The sequence below is a fragment of the Cnephaeus nilssonii genome (genome assembly GCF_951640355.1).
Source record: "Cnephaeus nilssonii genome assembly, chromosome: 17".
NCBI classification, from domain to species: domain Eukaryota; kingdom Metazoa; phylum Chordata; class Mammalia; order Chiroptera; family Vespertilionidae; genus Cnephaeus; species Cnephaeus nilssonii.
In genome coordinates, this window is record NC_137088.1 from 34,799,466 (window position 1) to 34,818,813 (window position 19,348).

General features: G+C 44.2%; 1 protein-coding gene across 9 annotated transcripts in view; it reads right to left on the reverse strand.

Moving 5' to 3' along the window:
• Window positions 1-19,348, reverse strand: part of TSEN2 (tRNA splicing endonuclease subunit 2) — a 43,467-nt gene that overhangs the window by 15,284 nt on the left and 8,835 nt on the right. For all 9 annotated transcript variants that reach the window (XR_013814806.1, XM_079794478.1, XM_079794474.1 and 6 more), the window contains 5 exons: window positions 17,482-17,518; window positions 10,964-11,480; window positions 10,031-10,108; window positions 3,068-3,118; window positions 434-572 (listed from right to left, as the gene is read on the reverse strand). Coding sequence is in view for 8 of the 9 variants with exons in the window: in XM_079794478.1 (XP_079650604.1) it covers window positions 434-572; window positions 3,068-3,118; window positions 10,031-10,108; window positions 10,964-11,480; window positions 17,482-17,518 (822 nt within the window). In the remaining variant the exon portion in view is untranslated. The remainder of the gene's footprint in view (window positions 1-433; window positions 573-3,067; window positions 3,119-10,030; window positions 10,109-10,963; window positions 11,481-17,481; window positions 17,519-19,348) is intronic.

Here is a 19,348-nt window from a genome sequence, read left to right on the forward strand (position 1 = left end):
CAGGCAGCCATCTTGTGAGGGCACAAGGGTCAATTTGCATATTACCTCTTTATTATATAGGAGGATGACTATTCTCATTTGCCAGATGAGGCAATTGTGGCCCAGAGGACAAGGGACTGCCCTATATAACATGACCACATGGCTAATGAGAGGTGAGGGTAGGGATATGGGGGTGCTGTAGATTATAGAGCAGACAAGAGGAGAAACCTGACTTGGGTCTGCAAGCTTCTACTCCTGGGCTTTTCTCCTAGATTGCCCTTTCACTCACTCTGGACATACCCTAAACACAATCCAAATATCCAATATTCTTATTTAAGCCAGAAGGAAGAACCTCTTAGAAAAGAGCAACAGCACATATAACCAAATCTGATTTTCATCCTAGGATCTGATGCAAACCCTAGTTCTCACACCTACCAAGCCATAAATTACTTACGTAAATCTGTTCCGTACTTAAGTCCCACTTTGGGCACCCAGCCCTTGCTTCGGAAGTAATGGTACGCCATATAGGTAGTCCTGAATGTGGGTTGAACTACCGTGAAAACTTTCCAGAGTTTCAGAATCGTTAAAGGCTCCTAAAGTTATTGAACAAAAATAGGCATTATTATGTATGTACTCACTCATCATTCTAGTGAATCAACGTCTGTAAGTGTGAAGCTGGAGCAGTGAATAAAACAAACATGGTACCGCCCTGGCTGATGTGGCCAAATGGTTAGAGCGTCAGCTCGAACACCAAAGGGTCAAGGTTCGATTCCCAGTCAAGGGCACATACCTGGGTTGCAGGTTCGTTCCCCAGTCCCAGTTGGGGTGTATGCGAGAGGCAACCAATCGATGTGCCTCTCTCACATTGATGTCTCTCTCTCTTCCTCCCCCTACCACTCTCGCTAAAAATCAATGGAAAAAGTATCTTTTCAGGATTAACAACAACAAACACGGTACCCAGAACAGAGGGACTTAACTAGAAGAGCTAGACATGTGCTGTCCAATGAGGTGCCTGAACTAAGATGTGCTGCAAAAGTAAAATACACATAAAATTTCAAAAGCTTAGTATAAAAACTATCTCCATAATTTTGGACATGTTGGGTTACATAAACTATATATTATAAATTTATTTCACCTTAAAAAAAACTTTTTAATGTGGCTACATAAAATTTTAGATTACACACGTGGCTCCTGTCGGAGGCTCCCATTGCATTTCCAGTGGACAGCACTGCTCTAAAGGACTCGGGAGAGGCTGCCCTGAGACAGTGACATCTGAGTGAAAGGGGGTGGTGGAGGGTCTGGAAGGGGGTGGTGGTGGCTGGGGAAGAACATTCCAGGCAAAGGAACGAGTACATTTGAGCTGGGGGCTCAAATGTAACAAGTCCACAAGGCAGCATGTTCCAAAAGACCCTAAAGAGCAGCTACTACCACTATATGTCAGGCCATGCTCAGAAAAGCCACAAATAATTTTGTAAAAGCTTTAAAAGAATGCTCCATTTAGTTTTTGAAACTAGAGAATTTGTTATCTGATACACAAATTAATAATCCACTACTTATAAGGGGACTTTGTTTCTAATGTAGGACTCGAAGAGACTGAGAATGTTCGGTTCAGAGAACATTCTGATGTATCAATACAAAAAAATACAACAATGAAAACCAGATAAGTTGGGGAAGTTTTCTGCTTCATTTCAGTGCTTAGTAAAATGGTCAATTCTTCAGTTGGTTTAAGGTTCAGTCACTCGAAAAGATTTGCTCAGTTGGCTCAGATGAAGATTTTAATGCCATAAGTATGAGTTAGGGTTGTGGTTTTTCTTTCACTTTTTTGGAGTTGTTCCTAAGGTGGAAGCTCCATATGTGTGTGGCCTTCAAATCCCACTGTGAGGAAACACTCAACCCCTCCTCTGAGAAGCAAGTCTTGTAGAGAAGGCTGAACTTCCAATTGGATAGCCCACCATGTTTCAGATGTTGAGGGTTCTATGTAGCAGCTGAAATATTCTGACAAATTTCAGCTGAAGCCCAGGAGAGGAGGCAGGGTGGGCTAAGAATGGCCACCATCTGGAAAAATGAGTCACCCATCAACCAGACACCCATTTTCAAACCCATGGAATACTTGTGAAAAAGATTTATATAATTAGAATCTGATGAGTGATAAAATTATGTACTTCCAAGAACAGAATGAAATATGCTTTCTCTAGTCTATTTACTGTTCTGCTTACATTTTTCTTTTTAATTTAAATTTCATTTGAATCAGTTTGAATATGTATTATAATCACATGGTTCAGAATTCAAAAAGTACAAAAAGTGAACAGTGGAGCCCTGGCCAGTGTGGCTCAGTTGGTTGGGAGTTGTCCTGTGCACTGAAAGGTTAATGGTTCAATTCCCATTCAGAGCACATGCCTGGGTTGCGGGCTTGATCCCCAGTAGGAGGCATGAAGGTGGCAGCTGACTGATGTTTCTCTCTCTCTATCTTTCCCTCCTCTCTCTATAAAAATCAATAAAAAACTATTCTTAAAAAAAAAAAAAAAGTGTGCAGGGAAAGTCTCCCTCCCATATGTGTACTCAGCCCTCCACTTCCTTTACTAGAAGGCAAGCAATGGTATCAACTTCGTATGGGATGACCTTTCTTCTAAGGGAAGCAGACTACTGTGCAAAATCACGTGCTTTGGAGCCACCCTGACCTTGGGGGAGTTATTTAATTTCTCTGAGCTTCAGTCACCTTATCTATAAAATTCTTACCAGATGGAAGTAAGGATTAGAAATATTGTATGTAAAGCACCGAACACACAGCCTGAAGTAGTGCTGAACACTGGTAGCTTTTACTTTTGTTGTTAATTTTGTAGTACTGTCCTGACACAGATTTCCTGGTCATTATGTAAGATATTGCTTTTCTCCTAACCTCTGGGAATAAAATTCAACCTAAAAGGGTCAAAGCTGGCTTTTGCCTGAACAGTTCCAAATCAGGACCCAAAGCTGAACTTCGAGAAGAAGTCACTTCCTATTTTATTTAAGGAAGCAATTGAAATTACTACAACCTTCTTTTAATATCACGAAAGTTTAACGTGGATTACATACTAATAAAACAACTTACCTTTTCATAGTAAATACTTAGACATCCCAGAGCATAGACCAGGAAGAAGGCCTAAAACAGAGCAAGCAGAAAATGCTCATTAGAAACTATTTCAACTGCTGAGAAATTATTTTACAGATTGACTTGTTTTCACCTCAAATACAAATTAATGTTCTTGAATCTTCATCAGAATGGTCACATATTTTTAACAGAAATGGATCATATAATCTTCGAAGATTAAAAAAATCTAAGAAAACATGAATGTCCCAAACTAGTTTAAAATAAGTGAAAAACATCCATTCTTGCCACCTTTACTCAACATAGTACTTGAAGTCCTAGCCAGAGCAAATAGGCAAGAGAAAGAAATAAAAGGCACCTAAATTGGGAAAGAAGAAGTAAAACTCACTATATACAGATGACATGATCTAATATATAGAAAACTCTAAAGAATCCACCAAAAAACTATTAAAACTAATAAATAAATTCAGCAAAGTTGTAAGATATAAAATACATAGAAAGAAATCTATTCAGTTTCTATCCTATGTAAAAGCTTAGGTAGCGTCATGCCCTTGCGTGACACCCTCGCGCAACATTGTCACAATGCAGCCACCACAAGATGCCCTCCCTCATGTTGTCACAAGATGGCTGTCACAAGATGGCCACCACAAGATGGCCGGCAGGGGAGGGCAGTTGTGGGTGATCAGGCCGGCAGGGGAGGGGAGTTGGGGGGGGGGACCAGGCATGCAGGGGAGGATAAATGGGGGCGAGATCAGGCCGGCAGGGGAGGGCAGTTGGGGGTGACCAGGCTGGCAGGGGAGGGCAATCTGGGGCGACCAGGCTGGCAGGGGAGGGCAGTTGGGGGCCATCGGGCCAGCAAGGGGGTTGGGCCAAGTAGCGATTGGGCCAGCAGGGAAGGGCAGTGGGGGCGATCAGGCTGGCAGAGGAGGGCAGTTGGGGATGATCGGGCTGGCAGGAGAGGGCAGTTGGGGGCGATCGGGCCGGCAGGGGAGCAGTTAGGGGGTGATCAGGCTGGCAGGCAGAAGCGGTTAGGGGCAATCAGGTAGGCAGGCAGGTGAGTGGTTAGGAGCCAGCAGTCCCAGATTGTGTGAGGGATCGGGCCCAAACCGGCAGTCAGACATCCCCCGAGGGATCCCAGATTAGAGAGGGTGCAGGCTGGGCTGAGGGACACCCACCCCCCACCAACCCCCGTGCACGAATTTCATGCACCAGGTCTCTAGTACATTAATAAAGAACCATCAGAAAGAGAAATGAAAAAAAAAAAAAATCCCATTTACTATTACATCAGAAAGAATAAAATACCTAGGAATAAATTTAACCTAGGAGGTGACTTGGTAATTGTTGATAGCTATAATCCACATAACAGCGTTTCTTGGAATTCTCAATAATTTTTAAAAGAATAAAATGGCTTGGGAACTACTGCATCTTCAGAGAATCTAGAGATTCTCTGAAAATGAAGGTGGTTTCATGGTCCCAATCACCAGGGTCCAGACACCACCTCCTGCCGGGACTTTTGCCAAGGCCTCTTTATATTTACTTAGCCCCTTACAGTCCAGTCTCCACAGGAGCTAGAGCCATCTTCTCAAAACGTGAAGACTGGCCAGCCGACATGGCTCAGTGGTTGAGCATTAACCTATGAATCAGGAGATTACGGCTTGATTCCCAGTCGAGGCACATGCCTGGGTTTCGGGATCAAGCCCCCACTGGGGCGTGCAGGAAGCAGCCAATCAATGATTTTTTCTCATCACTGATGTTTCTATCTCTCTCTCCCTTTCCCTTCCTTAAAAAACAAAAAGAAAAAAACAAAGCAAAACAAAAAAACGTGAAGATGTGGCCCCCATGACTAAAACCCTCCAAAGGGCTTTATTGCATTCTTTTGTTTATTTGTTTGTTTTGTTAATCCTCACCCTATGATATTTTTTCCATTGATTTTTTAGAGAGTAGAAGTTTGGGGGGGGGGGGGAAGGAGGGAGAGAGAGGGAGAGACATTGATGTGAGAAAGATACATCAATCTTGCACATGCCTCAACTGGGGCCCAGAACAAACCTGCAACCGAGTATGTGCGTGCTCTTGACTTTGACCGGAATTGAACCTACGGGACAACGCTCTAACCACTGAGCAACATCAGCCAGGGCCTTTATTGCATTCCTGCTTCCCACCATCTGCAGCAGTTCTATGTCTGATCACCAGTCTCTCTAGCCTTCTTGGCTTCACTTGTCCCCTAAACACATTAAGCTCATTTTTGCCTCTGTAATTGCTATTCCCACATCTGGCATAATCTGCCCCAGAATCAAAGGTCACTTCTCAGAGGTCTTCCCTAGCCACACGGTTTAAGTAACCCCCATACTGACTGTCTTCTTCAAAAGAGCACTTATTTTTGTCTGAAAATATCCTTCTTATGTGTGTCTCTATAAACAGAATGCAAATTCTGTGAGAGCAGAACGGTCTAGAAAGGGGTCTAGTACACTATGGGTGCTCAATGCTTGTGCTGGAAGAATACAGAAGCAGGTCCCTGGATCCTGTCCTTGGTTTAGGCCTAGAGCCACCTAGAGCAGGCCAGGCCCTCAGCTCCTTTCTCCAGAGTGCTCAGTGTGGACACCAGGTTATCGTTCTCCTTTCAGCTACTGGTGACAGCCTTCCCAGGTGTCCTCAATCTTATTTTGACCTTTTCCCTTCCCATGGCCCAATACTTATTGATACAGAATACTTTTTTTTCTCTCAGATGGACACCAACAATGGCCTAAAGGTGCAAAGGAAAAGACAAAGTTGGTTCCTCAAACAGCCACGTCCTTTTTTCCCTTTCATGTTCTCACTTCTTGGTTCAGAATGGTATAACAGGAGGAGCTTTGAGATATGACAGATCTGGGATGGAATCTCAGTAATGGCCAGGGCCTTGGAGATCTCACTTAAACTATATTACCTCCCCTATAAAATAGGAATAATAATGCCTTCTTGAAGTTTTAATGAGATTAAATCTCATAAAAATTTAAGAGTCTCATGCTCTACCGACTGAGCTAGCCGGGCACTTCCATCATAAAAATTTAAAAAGCTATGCAAACACCTAACTGCTCAATTCGTTTCAGTTTCCCTTCCTTTCTAACAATCATTCAGATACTGTAGGCTGAAAAAGTTCCATCCAATTTTTGCCCAGCAAGAAATTCCTTCCTGGTGTCAGTTAGAATTTAAGTTCTTCAGAGACTTTCCATTATTAGCAAACATACATTTCCCTAAGAACTGATGAAACCAATGCCTCATTTTAATCGGCCTAAAATGGCTTTCATGAATCAATGCAAACTGATTTCAGGCACTTATTACAGATGGAGAGGATCTCACTTCAGTTGAGTTGGTTTTATTTAGAAGTAAGTCATCAGTGCACTGGGGAGCTCTGGGGAGACTGGCAATAATGTCCCTTGAGATCTCACTGGTAAGTTTTTTCTTTGACAATACTAATAAGATAGAAGGATGAGTTTAACAATTATTTTAACGTCGCATATAACAGCAGAATAGCTCTCCGTAACAGATCTCTGAGAAGCAGATCTTTAAGTCAGCTGTGGTATTACCATTCTCAATCCCTAAAGAGAACTGCTTTGAGTCACCACAGCAGGGCTGCTTGTGTTCCTGACAGACATTTATGGAAATACATTAAACAGTGCAAGTGGCATGCCAAACACGGGTGATTCTTTCAACGGCAATCTGCCAGACAGAACTGAGAAGCAGAACCAGGTTTAATTGCGTGCTCCCTGAAAACTATTGCAATATGTCTCTGGAATGTTCTCAGGAGCCAAGCAGCCTCCAAGAATGCAGAGCAGTCTCACCGGCTATCTCCTCTTCCTCTTGCCTTTCTTCAGGGAGTGTTTGGGAGGAGGCTTTCTGTCATTAATAGCATCAACTGGTCACCCACCTGGAACAGTAAGGTTGAACCCCAGTTTCTACACCTGATACTCTCTCCAGGCCTACTGATGCCGCCTACCGGAGCCGAGAGGGTCTTCATGGCCTCAGCCCTCCAGTCCACGCTCCTCCTGATGCCAGCTCTGGTCCCTGCCACTCCCCTACAGCACTGCCTGTAATTCCCTGGTGCCACCATGACCAGGTCAGACCCCTACTCATAGATATGCCTCCCACAATCTAGCCCTCCTGTGCTGTGCTTTCACTTCCGGGACTGAGCTGCATGAAGAGCCCATGCTGTCCCGTGTCCATCTGGCAATCCCTATTTATCCTTTAACATCTGCAGATATCACCAACTCTGTAAAATCTTTCCAGCTAGCACGTGTCCCTTCGGACTCCACCAGTTTCTGTGCAAATTCCACACCTCGTACACATCCATTTAACAAATAATTACTAAGCACCTAATGGATGACAGGCATTGGGTACAAGGACACAAGAGGAGCAACACTGGGACAATACATATATATCACACTGTACTTATCACATAGAATTGTAATTACTTTGGAGCTATCTCGAGGACCAGAGCCATATTCTATGTACTTCTGTATTATTAGTACTAAACCCAGTGCCTGGCACAAAGTAAATACCCAGTGAGTATTTTTGCAAAAATATTGATTGCACATACCTGAAACTGAAGAGAAAGAAAATACATACAGAACAAATACATATGTTGGATTCATACTGTTAAAAAATAAATTTTTATTAATGTGATGTTGTATACCAACTATACTTAAATTAAAAAAAAAATACTGATTGTGCCCTGGATCGTGAGTCTGCTGGTTGAAGTGTCATCCTGTGCACCAAAGGGTCATGGGTTCAATCCCCAGTCAGGGCACGTACGGAGACAACTGATCAATGTTTCTCTCTTTCTCCCTTTCTCTCTCTCTAAAACCAATAAAAACATATCCTCGGGTGAGGATTAAAAAAAAAAAACCTGCGAAAGAAAGTTCCAATTAGCTACTAAATAGCTTTTACAACTAACTTAATAATGATGATAATGATAAGAATAACAGGCACTAACACTTACTGAGCATTTACTATATACCAGGCACTGTGCTGAACCCATTACAGGCATAATTTAATTTCCAGACCATCTTATAAATAAGGTGTTATATAACCCTCATTTTAGAGAAGAAAGCTGAGACTCAGAGGTCAAGCACCTATCCACAGTGCTGTCCAATACAGTAGCCACTAGCCACATGTGGCTATGATTATTTTACAGTTTTTTTCTTTTTATGTTTTTATTATTTAGATATTTATTTTAATCCTCACCTGAGGATATTTTTCCATTGCTTTTATTATATTTTATATATACTAGAGGCCCGGTGCACAAATTCGTGCACGGGTGTGTGTGTGTGTGTGGGGGGGGGGGGTCCCTCAGCCTGGCCAGCGATTGAGGCCTATGGGGGGGGGGGGCTGGCCAGCCAGGGGGGAGGGACCATGGGAGGTTGGCCTGCTGCTCCCCCCCAATTGGGATCCGGGGGGAGGAGCCACGGGAGGTTGGCCAGCCTGGGGGTGGTGCCACAGAAGGTTGTCCGACGGGGGGGAGGGGCCGTGGGAGGTTGGCTGTGGGAGTGCACTGACCACCAGGACGCAGGTCCTGCATTGAGCGTCTGTCCCCTGGTGGTCAGTGTGTGTCATAGTGACTGGTAGACCGATTGTTCAGTCATAGTGGTCGCTTAGGCTTTTATGTATACAGATATATTTTAATTCATATTTATTGTTGAAAGTATTATAGAAGTTCCCGTTTTTCCCCCATTGATCCCCTCTACCCAGATCTCATTCCCTCCCCAGGTCCATTGCTTTTAGACAGAGTGGGAGGGAGAGGGAGAGGGAGACAAAGACAGAGAGAGGGAGAGATAGGGAGAAACATCAATGCAAGAGAGACATATTGATTGGTTGTCTCCTGCACACGCCCTGACCAGGGTTGGGGAATGAACCTGTAACCCAGGTACGTGCCCTTGACCAGGAATCGAACCCGAGACCCTTCAGTGTGCAGGCCAACGCTCTAACCATGGAGCATACTGACAGGGCTGTTGTGTTTTAAATGTAGTTGGCACAACTAACTGAGAAACAATTTTGAATTATGTTCAATTTTAATTAGTTTAAATTAAATAGCCACACACAGCTAGTGGCTATAGTATATTCAATAGTAGACTAAACTGTCTCATTTGTAAAATGAGATGAAGTAAATAATTCCAAACATCCCTTCCTGCTCTGAAAGTCTGTTCTTTGTATCACTGCCTTCTCTGCAAGGAAGGACGTGCAGACCAGGAGATCAAGAGGCTACAGAGACACAATTATGAAATTGTGCACACATCTATGAACTCACCCATGTGGATGCGTTTAACAAGCACTCCCTGACACCTAGATATACTCCAAGAACTGTGCTAGGCACTGCAGAAGCTATCCAAGACGGGCAGGAGCGCTCCTGGACAGGAGGCACACCCATGGACATGAGACTGAGGAAGGGGTGCTACCCTGAAGGGCAGAAAGGACATGTCTGTGTACAGTACAAATGTAAGCAAAAAAGGGAAGGACTGGCACTAACCAGTTTGGCTCGGTAGATAGAGTGTCAGTCTGTGGACTGAAGGGTCCCTGGTTCAATTCCGGTCAAGGGCACATGCCTGGGTTGTGGGCTTGATCCCCAGTGCAGGAGGCAACTGATCAATGATTCTCTTTCATCATTGATGTTTTTATCTCTCTCTCCCTCTCCCTTCCTCTCTGAAATCAATAAAAATATATTTAAAAAAAAAAGGACTGAATATCATGTGAACACAGGCTAGAGGAATTCCAAATCAGAGGAAAAACATGATGCAGTTGCTAGAAAGCCACTTTTTAAGTCAACTTTTGAGAAAGCAGCTATTGTCTTAAAGAGAGCATGTTGGTAATTCTGCAGAAGGGAACACCCAGAGTTACTGAATCGCATGCAGAATTGCATTTGGAGGTAGACTCTATAATCTACAGTGTTGCCCAGTCCCAGAGACCAGTAGCTGGAAAGGAAACAGGCAGGGCACATACCTCCTCTAGGCTGAGCTGCAAATACTCAAAGATCCTATATGGATTTCTTCTGCAGATTAGTCTCTTCTTCTGTGCCGACTGAAGAGAAAGAAAGATAATACATACAGCACAAATGGAAGCACTACATTTTATACAAAGGAGACTGCATTTTAAAATGAACAACTTTCCTATAAATTTCTCACATTCACATTTGTTGGATCCATACTGTTAAAAAGTAAGTTTTTATTACTTATGTGGAAAAGTTTTGTTTCTCTACTTTAACATTTTATTTCCTTTCTTTGTGCCCCATGAGTATTTCCCGTAGTGATCATTTTGTTGGTTGATTTTATGTGCTGCTTTTTTTCATTGTACCTCGTTAAGCATGTGCCTAGGTTCTTAATGAGCCATTAACCTCATTCGAAAGGCTAGCTAAATATTTCTTCAAGTGGGTGTTTCACAAACTCCTTAACGATTAGATTGTTTCTCATGTTTAGCTATTACAGATAATTCTAGGGCAACTCTGACAGAGTGTCCCTAAAGAAGTGCCTGTTAACCTGTTTCCCATGCTTGCCTGGTGACGGCTAACTTCCACACTTGAGACCCGCCCCTCGGCTGTACTCAAGACTACGTGCAATCACCACTGCATTTCTTTTTCTCCCTAACAAGATAGGATTATTGGACCTGATTTAATTTATTAGAAAGTTAAGTTATTCACAAACTTTAAGGTTTTAGTTGAAACAGCCCTCACAACTACTGAGCCACCAGGGCAGGACCCAGTGCCTGCTGGCTCCCTTGGAGCGTCTGCAGTATGATGTCCTGACTGCCTCTCGCATAAGCTGGGTGCTTATATGGGACTGCTACCAGTTCCAAGTAAGGGACATCCAATCAGCCAACACTTTCTATTGGCCAGAAACAAAGGGCTTTGGAAGAAGTGATTTATTTTCTTCTACTTACTTTCTCACTTGGGGCATCTTCCTTCTCGCTCACATCACACGCGACTTCCTCCACCAGCACATACTCGTCAGCAGGTCCTCCCTCTCTGGCACAGAGGAGACCCACTCGTTGGCCGCTGTCCTGAGCACCACACTGGGAGAGAACATCTTTTTGGCTACAATGGACTTGGGACAGAGGTGCAGTGACCTCCAATAAGTGTTTATCGAAGCCGTTTGCAGTCAGTGGGTCATGCCCAGAGCCGTCCTGCAGGCAGTCTGGTGGCCTGCTGGGATCCTCCATATCATCTGACTTTCCCAAGTCTCCGTTCATCACAGAAAGTTTCGTTCTATCTGCTGTGGCTTCTATTTTGGAAACCATTTCAGAGTTCAGCTCATCATGCAATGAAACATCTTCATTCTGTTCTAGGCAAGGATGCTCAAGTGGTTTTGTGTAATCTTCAAGGATTCTGTGCACTGTACTCTCGTCCTTCCCCTGTCTTCGCATGAGCTCTGTGGCCCATTCTACACTACGATGATACCTGAAAAATAGAATTAGTGTTAGCAGCAACACTTGAATTTCAGAAATTTTAAAAGACAACAGACAAAAAACACACAAAAAACCCACAAAAAATAAAAGACAACAGAATATGTAAAAAAGATGAGAAGGTAGTATGCCAAAATGTTTACAGTGGTTTTTCTCAATGGTGGGCTATAGGTAAATGTTTTCTTTATACTTTTCTGCATCCTCTAACTGTTCTACAATGAACATGTATTACTTTTGTTTGCTTTTATTATAGAGCTTCATTGAACTTCCTGAATTTTAAAAAAATTAACCTCAGTTTAGCAAAGTATGACAATTTAATTTAAAACTGGTGGACCAAATGATTTTGGTAAATATAAAGAGAAAATGGCCACCCTTTGTCAGAACTTGTTCTGTGCTATTTTCAATTTTAGGTATTACATTATCAGATATATCTTTCATTCATAACATAAAGTAGCCTTTGTTTAGTATTGGAAAGCAAAAATGAACATTTCAATATTTTTCACAGTACCTCCTAATGTCTCAGTGGAGGTCACATGGAAAAAAATGATTACGATTATGTATATACAGCCAAGCATCCTAACAGAAAAGGCCCCTTCTTCCATAATTTTTAAACTATATATATATATATATATATATATATATATATATATATATATATATATTTATATTTATATTTATATTTATATTTATATTTAAATATATTTTATTGATTTTTTACAGAGAGGAAGAGAGAGGGATAGAGAGTTAGAAACATCAATGAGAGAGAAACATCGATCAGCTGCCTCCTGCACACCCCCCACCAGGGATGTGCCCGCAACCAAGGCACATGCCCCTGACCAGAATCGAACCCGGGACCCTTGAGTCCGCAGGCCGACGCTCTATCCACTGAGCCAAACCGGTTTCGGCTTAAACTATATTTTAACTAGAAGCCCGGTGCACGAAATTCGTGCACGGCGGGGGGTTGTCCCTCAACCCAGCCTGTACCCTCTCTAATCTGGGACTCCTGGAGGGATGTCCGACTGCCCTCTCACAATCCAGGACTGCTGGCTCCCAACTGCTTGCTTGCCTGCCTTCCTGATTGCCCCTAACCGCTTCTGCCTGCCAGCCTGATCACCCCCTAACCACTCCGCTGCCAGCCTGGTTGATGCTTAACCGCTCCCCTGCCAGCCTGTTTGCCCCCAACTTCCCTCCTCTGCCAGCCTGGTCACCCCTAACTGCCCTCTCCTGCAGGGTTGATCACCTCCAATTGCCCTCCCTTGCAAGCCTGGTCCCTCTCAACTGCCCTCCCTTGCAGGCCGGGTGCCTCCCAACTGCCCTCTCTTGCTGGCCATCTTGTAGTGGCCATCTTGTGTCCACATGGGGGCAGGATCTTTAACCACATGGGGGCAGCTATATTGTGTGTTGCAGTGATGATCAATCTGTATATTACTCTTTTATTAGATAAGATAGAGGCCTGGTGCACGGGTGGGGGCCAGCTGGTTTGCCCTGAAGGGTGTCCCGGATCAGGGTGGGGTTCTCTTGGGGTGTGGGGCGGCCTGAGTGAGGGGCCTGTGGTGGTTTGCAGGCGGGCCACACCCCCTGGCAACCTAAGCGGAGGCCCTGGTATCTGGGATTTATTTTCCTTCTACAATTGAAACTTTGTAGCCTGGAGCAGAGCCAAGCCTGCTGTTCCCTCCCGGGCGGCAGCCATCTCTGTGGCAGTTAATTCACCTTCTACAGTTGAAACTTTGTTGCCTTAAGCGAGTGGGCCCGGCCAGGGTGTGCTTTAAAGCTTTGCTTCCCCTGTTGCCGCCGGCAACCCTGGCCTGCTCTCTCAAGCTCCATTCTGTTGCCATTTGTTTGAATTTGTTTACCTTCTATAATTGAAACTTTGTAGCTTGAGTGGAGGCTTAGGCCTGCAACGGCTATGGAAAGCTTGGCTTCCTCTGTTACCTGGGAAACCTTGCTCTCTGTGGCTGTAGCCATCTTGGATTGGGGTGAATTTGCATACTCGCCCTGATTGGCTGGTGGGCGTGGCTTATGTAGCGGATGATGGTTAATTTGCATATTACCATTTTATTAGAGAAGATGAGAAAATACATGCTTAGTTTCTTAAACTTGAAGGCAAGCCCTGAACACCTCCCGGTTACAGAATTTACAACAGGACAACAGGACTCCGTTCTGCTGACTGTCGGCACCTAAGGATGCTGCTGGGATGGTGCATGGAACGTGAGGCCACGCCACGTGAGGGAAATCTGGCCTGCGGAAGGCCAAAGACGCCTTGAAACTCAAGCACTCTGGCCTCTACCTACAGCAATTAGTGTAAAAAGCACCTAAGAGGACACATGGCTTGTGAGATGTCAGATGTAATTTTAGTCTTAACCTTGAGTATTTTGTCTGCATAGGGATGACTATGTCATAGCTTATAAACTGCTACATCCCACACACAGTTAAACAAGGAAGGTGGCTTCTGCAGTATTTGAAAAAGAGATCTGTGGCTGCTTAATCCTAATTCATCAGAAGAATCTCCAAACTGTCCACATCCTGTTTATTCTACATGGGGATGAACATGCATTCCTATATATTGGGAAGTCTCTTAGATTTAAAAATTAAAACCTGGCAAGGCTACTCTAACACTGAAAAAACAGGATGATGCAGCGATGACATGCATGGACTCTGGCTTGCACATTTGTGTTCAGCCCTGATTCTGACACTTATAACTGTGTGACAAAGCCAATTACTTCTCCCTGCTTCAGTTTTTCTACCCATAAGATGGGGAAATGGTACTACTGCCCCAGAAGGATCATGTTATGTACTACTTTTTATAACCAGGGCAAAAAAATGTAGCTGCCCATACAACAGTGAGATGCCTTTCACCTGTATGAAAAGTATGGTCACTGATGCATGCAGTTAAAACTTTCACCTGGGAGATCTAAAAAGAATCTTTGCTCTTCATATCACTTAAAGCATTGGTTCGATGCTTTTATGGGTCTACAAATCTTCTTCATTTGAACACAAATCTTTGTGTCCATGTATATTTTTCTGGGGAAGGGATCCACTTTTATCAAATTCCTTGACTCAAAATATATGAAAGAAGCACAGAATTAAAGATTCAACAGTTCCCCGCTTTGAGCAGAAGATCTGCAAGAGAGACAGCACACACAGGTCACTGCTCTGCTCTCTGCAAAAGAGTGGCCAAGGCAGATGTGAGCTCAAACCCTCACTCCCTCATGGTCTTGCACTAGTTATGTACCTTTCTAAGGTTCAGCTCTTCTGTGAACCAGGGGTCACTGTACCTACCTCACGGGGTTGTTGCAGGGGTTTAAGGAGACAAGACATGTGAAGTGCTCAGGATGTAGCAAGTGCTCAATAAATATGTGTTACTATATGATTGTGGGTTTTTTAGGGAGACTTGAAAAATAAAAACATTTGACTCAATATATATCACATTGAAATGCAAATGACATTTTAATGAATGGAAATGTACACCTTAATTAACTGCTCTTCAAGGCAGGGGCAGCCATGTGGGGACAAGGACTGCACTTCGTGCTCTGCAGTTGGCATTTCCGCAATTCTCAGCTAAGCCACTGAGCACCTCCAGCCTCTTTTTGCTTTTCTGACAGATGCCAGAATCATGCCTGCATTTCTGTCTCAGAATGACCTCAGATGTTCATTTATGAAAGCGCAAATGAGAAAGTGGCTATAAAAGTATGGAGAAGAAAGACTCTAAGTAAGACTGGTGATGAAAACAGCCAGATGCACAAATGACTAAGACATATGGCATATAGGTCATAGAACAGGTGTCCTCTAATTGGCTGGCAATGCCTTCAAAAGCCAAATCGTACTGCAATTAACCCCAAACACTGCTGGAGAAACGGCAGGAAAAGAAAAGTGAAAGTCAGAAAACATAGGGGAGAGTGGCAGAAGGAAAAGGTGGCAGCGGCTCTGATTAGAAACAGTAATGAGACTGATGAAAAGCAGACCCATTTTAGGGCAACAACACAGATGGTACCACTTGAACATGCCTCAGCTCCTCGTGTTTCTATGCCTTGAGCACACCTCTTCCATTTCCATAGAATGCCCTTCTCTACCATCTTATTGCTTAATGCCCCTTTATCACTGGAAGTTCACAGCAAACTGGTTTTGAATCAGTCTGCTTAGGCAAGTACTAGCCTTGAGCAAGTTTAACCTCCTCTGGTTCTGTTTCCTCACCTGTCAAAGACAGAAAATAACAGGACCTACCTCATGGAGGGGATGTAAGAACTTACGGAGACAATCCATAAACATGTTATTAGCATGGCACCTAGCACAAGGAACATATTTCAGAAATGCCAGCATACAAAACTGTATTCTCATTATGGTCAATTCCTTTCAGGCTCTGGAGCTGGACTTTCTGGCTTAATCTCATGTAATCTTGGGCAAGATACCTGCAGATTCTCAGGTACGGGATGGGAATGACTACACCTACCTGAAAGGTTTCGTAAGATGACCTGAGATGACACAGGTATACAGACCAGTAACTGGCACTGTTGGAGCAACCAGAACCCATTGGCCATAATGAGGATGGTGATGTTGGCCACAACCAGAAGCTAACATGAGGCATGGAAGGATCCTCCCCTAGAGCTGTCTGAGGGAGCACAGCCCTACGTGCCTGGGTTTTGGATTTCTGGTCTCCAGATCTGTGAGAATAAATTTCTGTTCTTCTAAGCCACTCAAGTTTGTGGTACTCTGTTATGGCAGCCCTAGGGAACCAATACAAGGATCAGTAACATCCTTGGAATATTACACTGCAGAGATTACAAGGGATAACCCTCAGGTAGATGACATTCAGAAACTTACATACTCAAACTGGCTTGATGTCACATCATCTTTACTGCCAGCCTAATCAGGATACAGCTGAGGGGCGGGCTTCTCTTCGGTTTCTTGGTCTCAGTGTTGGTTGCAGTAACCTGCCTATACTGCAGCCCTCCTGGGATGCGGGTTCTGCCAGGTTCTTAGCAGGCCCCTCCCACAGTCTGGGGCCCTACCCCTACGCCCAGCCTGCAGTCTTAGCCAAAGCAGCCACTGAGATCTCCCTGGTGCCACTGCCTCCCAGACACTCATCTGGCCACGGGGTTGCTGGGCAGGTAAACAAAAGGGGCTCCCAGATCCTGTCGAACACGCAGAAGCAAGATGGGAAACCACTGTGGGCTGCGTGGTTTTAAAAGGCTTCCTAGAGGAGATGCGACTCGAGCTGCTCCTCGGGGCTGAGGAGGACTTAGAAGGACTAACATAAGTCAACAAGAGCCTACCGAGGGAACACTAAGTGCTGGGGCTGCCGAGAGGAACCAGACGTGGTCCCTGCTCTCCAAGAACTGACATTCTAACTGTTGGTGTGTGACAGACCGTGCAGTGAGGGCCCCAAAGCAGACTCCACGGGAGCTGGAGGAATGGCCCCCAACTCAGCGGAGGGCAGGGTGGTGGTGAGGAGAGAAACTCAGAGAGCGACCAGTAGGCTATGTGTGGAGTGTGGAAAAAGCCAGGCTGTGTGCGTGTGTGCAGGGTGAGGGAGAAATGTTCCAGGAAACGGGAACAGCGTGAGCAAAGCCCAGGGGAAGGAGTCGCACTAGAGTGGACGAGGAAGAGCCTCGGTGAAAGCCGTTCTCTAACCCTGCACGTGTAGAGCAAGGACAGGGTCGGGTGTGTATGCCCACACAGCACAGGAAGCCAGTTGTAAACGGAAGTCTAAGCACCTTGGAACTTAAAGACATACACATTACAGGGCGGTTGTTCAGATTCTGGAAGGAATTCAACTTGCAAAGGATTTGGTTTAGGATTATTTTTAAAAATAAACTTAGTACATTTCAAATATTATTTGATTCACATTAAATTCAGACACATTTCAAAGACTATTCCAAAAAAAAAAGAAAAGAAAAGAAAAAAAAAGGGCATGAACTACCACATCAGAAAAGGTTATCTAAAAATAGGCCCGATTTAAGCCATGATTTTGACCAAGGCCGCAGTTCACCATGACTTACTTCTTTGATGTGATTATAGGCATATTTGTCTTCATATCTGTAACAACAAAGAAGTTCTATTAATTCAGACAAATTTTCCTTAAGGAGCAAAAACACCGAAAACCTAGAAAACACTAAGAGCATTTCAACATCCACAAAATCACACACCTAGAAGGCCGACTGTCCAACCAGCAATGGCAAATACGTGCTTTACATGCCATCACTCCCTGCACGCAAACCCCTGGCAGGCGCAGCTGACCAATCAGTGCTCTTGCTGGGCTCAGATGTGACCTCGGAATCCTTCTCAACTCAGCACTGCAGCTAAGCAGGATGGCGTGCAAGAGGCATCCTTTCTGCCACCTCTGAAGGCTCATGCTCTCAAGTTTCAGACGAGAATACAAAGGCCCTAACGTTATACACGTTACCCTCATTGCCCCGTGCTACATACAGCATCTTCAGTGAAAGCTGTGCCTGTAAGAAGGGCTGTTACAGTAAGTTTCATGGTGGTGTTTGGGTGTGAATTTGCATACCAGGTGACTCTAACCAACGGAGCTACTCAGCCAGGGTTTTGGATAGGGATTGGGAGTTCTGGGCTCTATTTCTAGCTCTGGGTATCTGGTTCGAGGGGTCTTTCCACCTAAAATGTTTATCGGGTCACCTAATGGTGTGGGTTTTAGACAACATGGATGGACCTAGAGGGTATTCTGCTGAGTGAAGGCAGTCAGACACAGAAAGACAAACACCATATGATTCCACTTACACGTGGAATCGAGAAAACAAAATAAACGAAAAACAAAACAGAAACAAACACATAGATATAGGGAATAAACTGATGGTTGCTGGGTGGGAGGGATATTGAAGGGCTGGGTGAAAAATATTTGTTTCTGTGTCTCTCTCCCTCTCCCCTCCTTTCTGAAATCAATACAAAACAAACAAACAAACAAACAAACCACAACGTAACCATCAGAGGACACAGAATGTCGTGTTGACTCTTCTTATGTCATCAGCACCACTGCTGACCAATGCCTAGATCTAGTAATTCATTAGAGGTTGCAAAACGGTGACATTCTAATCCTACTATTTATTCTTTGTTTATTAGCGGGATTCTTCTATAAAGACAAACCCCTCACTATGTGGCTACCCTAGGAACCAGTTCATATATTCCAGTTTTCAAAATGATGTATCCTCCACAGGTGACTGTTGAATTTCTTCTGGCCTGTGTGCAGAAGATTGCAAGGATTCAAGCATTTTGGTGGTATTATTATGAATGAATACATTTTAAAATAAATTGTAGCATTATTCTTATCGATGCCTAAATGTTTCCGTGGCCAGTAGAAGCCTCTTTGGAAATAAGCCTAGTAGTTTATGGTAGCTTTCTTGCTTCCTGGTACAAGATGTTTCATCTAAAAAAATCCTGGCTGCTCTTAACCACACCATCAAAATTACTGATTTACTTAATTATACAATATACATATCACAGGCTCAGCATAACTGTAACAACACTACAACCCATAAAATACTTGCTGAAAACAATGTAAAGATTATTTTGTAGCTCTTTCTTTCTTTAGAGTATATGGCAGGCTGATTGCCCCAATTCTTCAGGTCTGCCATCTGCCAAACCCTTTGACGCTGGGCCAGTGAAGTCTCAGCAAGCATGATGCAAGCAGAGGCCTGCAAAGCACCGGCACACTGGGGCTTGCTCTTGACCCTCCACCATAACCATGAGGACATACCTGGGAGAGCTTGCCAGAGGATGACACACATGGTGGCCCCGCACCCCACCTCATCCCAGTTGAGGCCATCATAGACCAGCTGACAGCCAACCAGACAATCAGTGAGTCCAGCTAGATCCCTTACTGGACTAGGCCCATTAGAGCAGCCAGCTGAC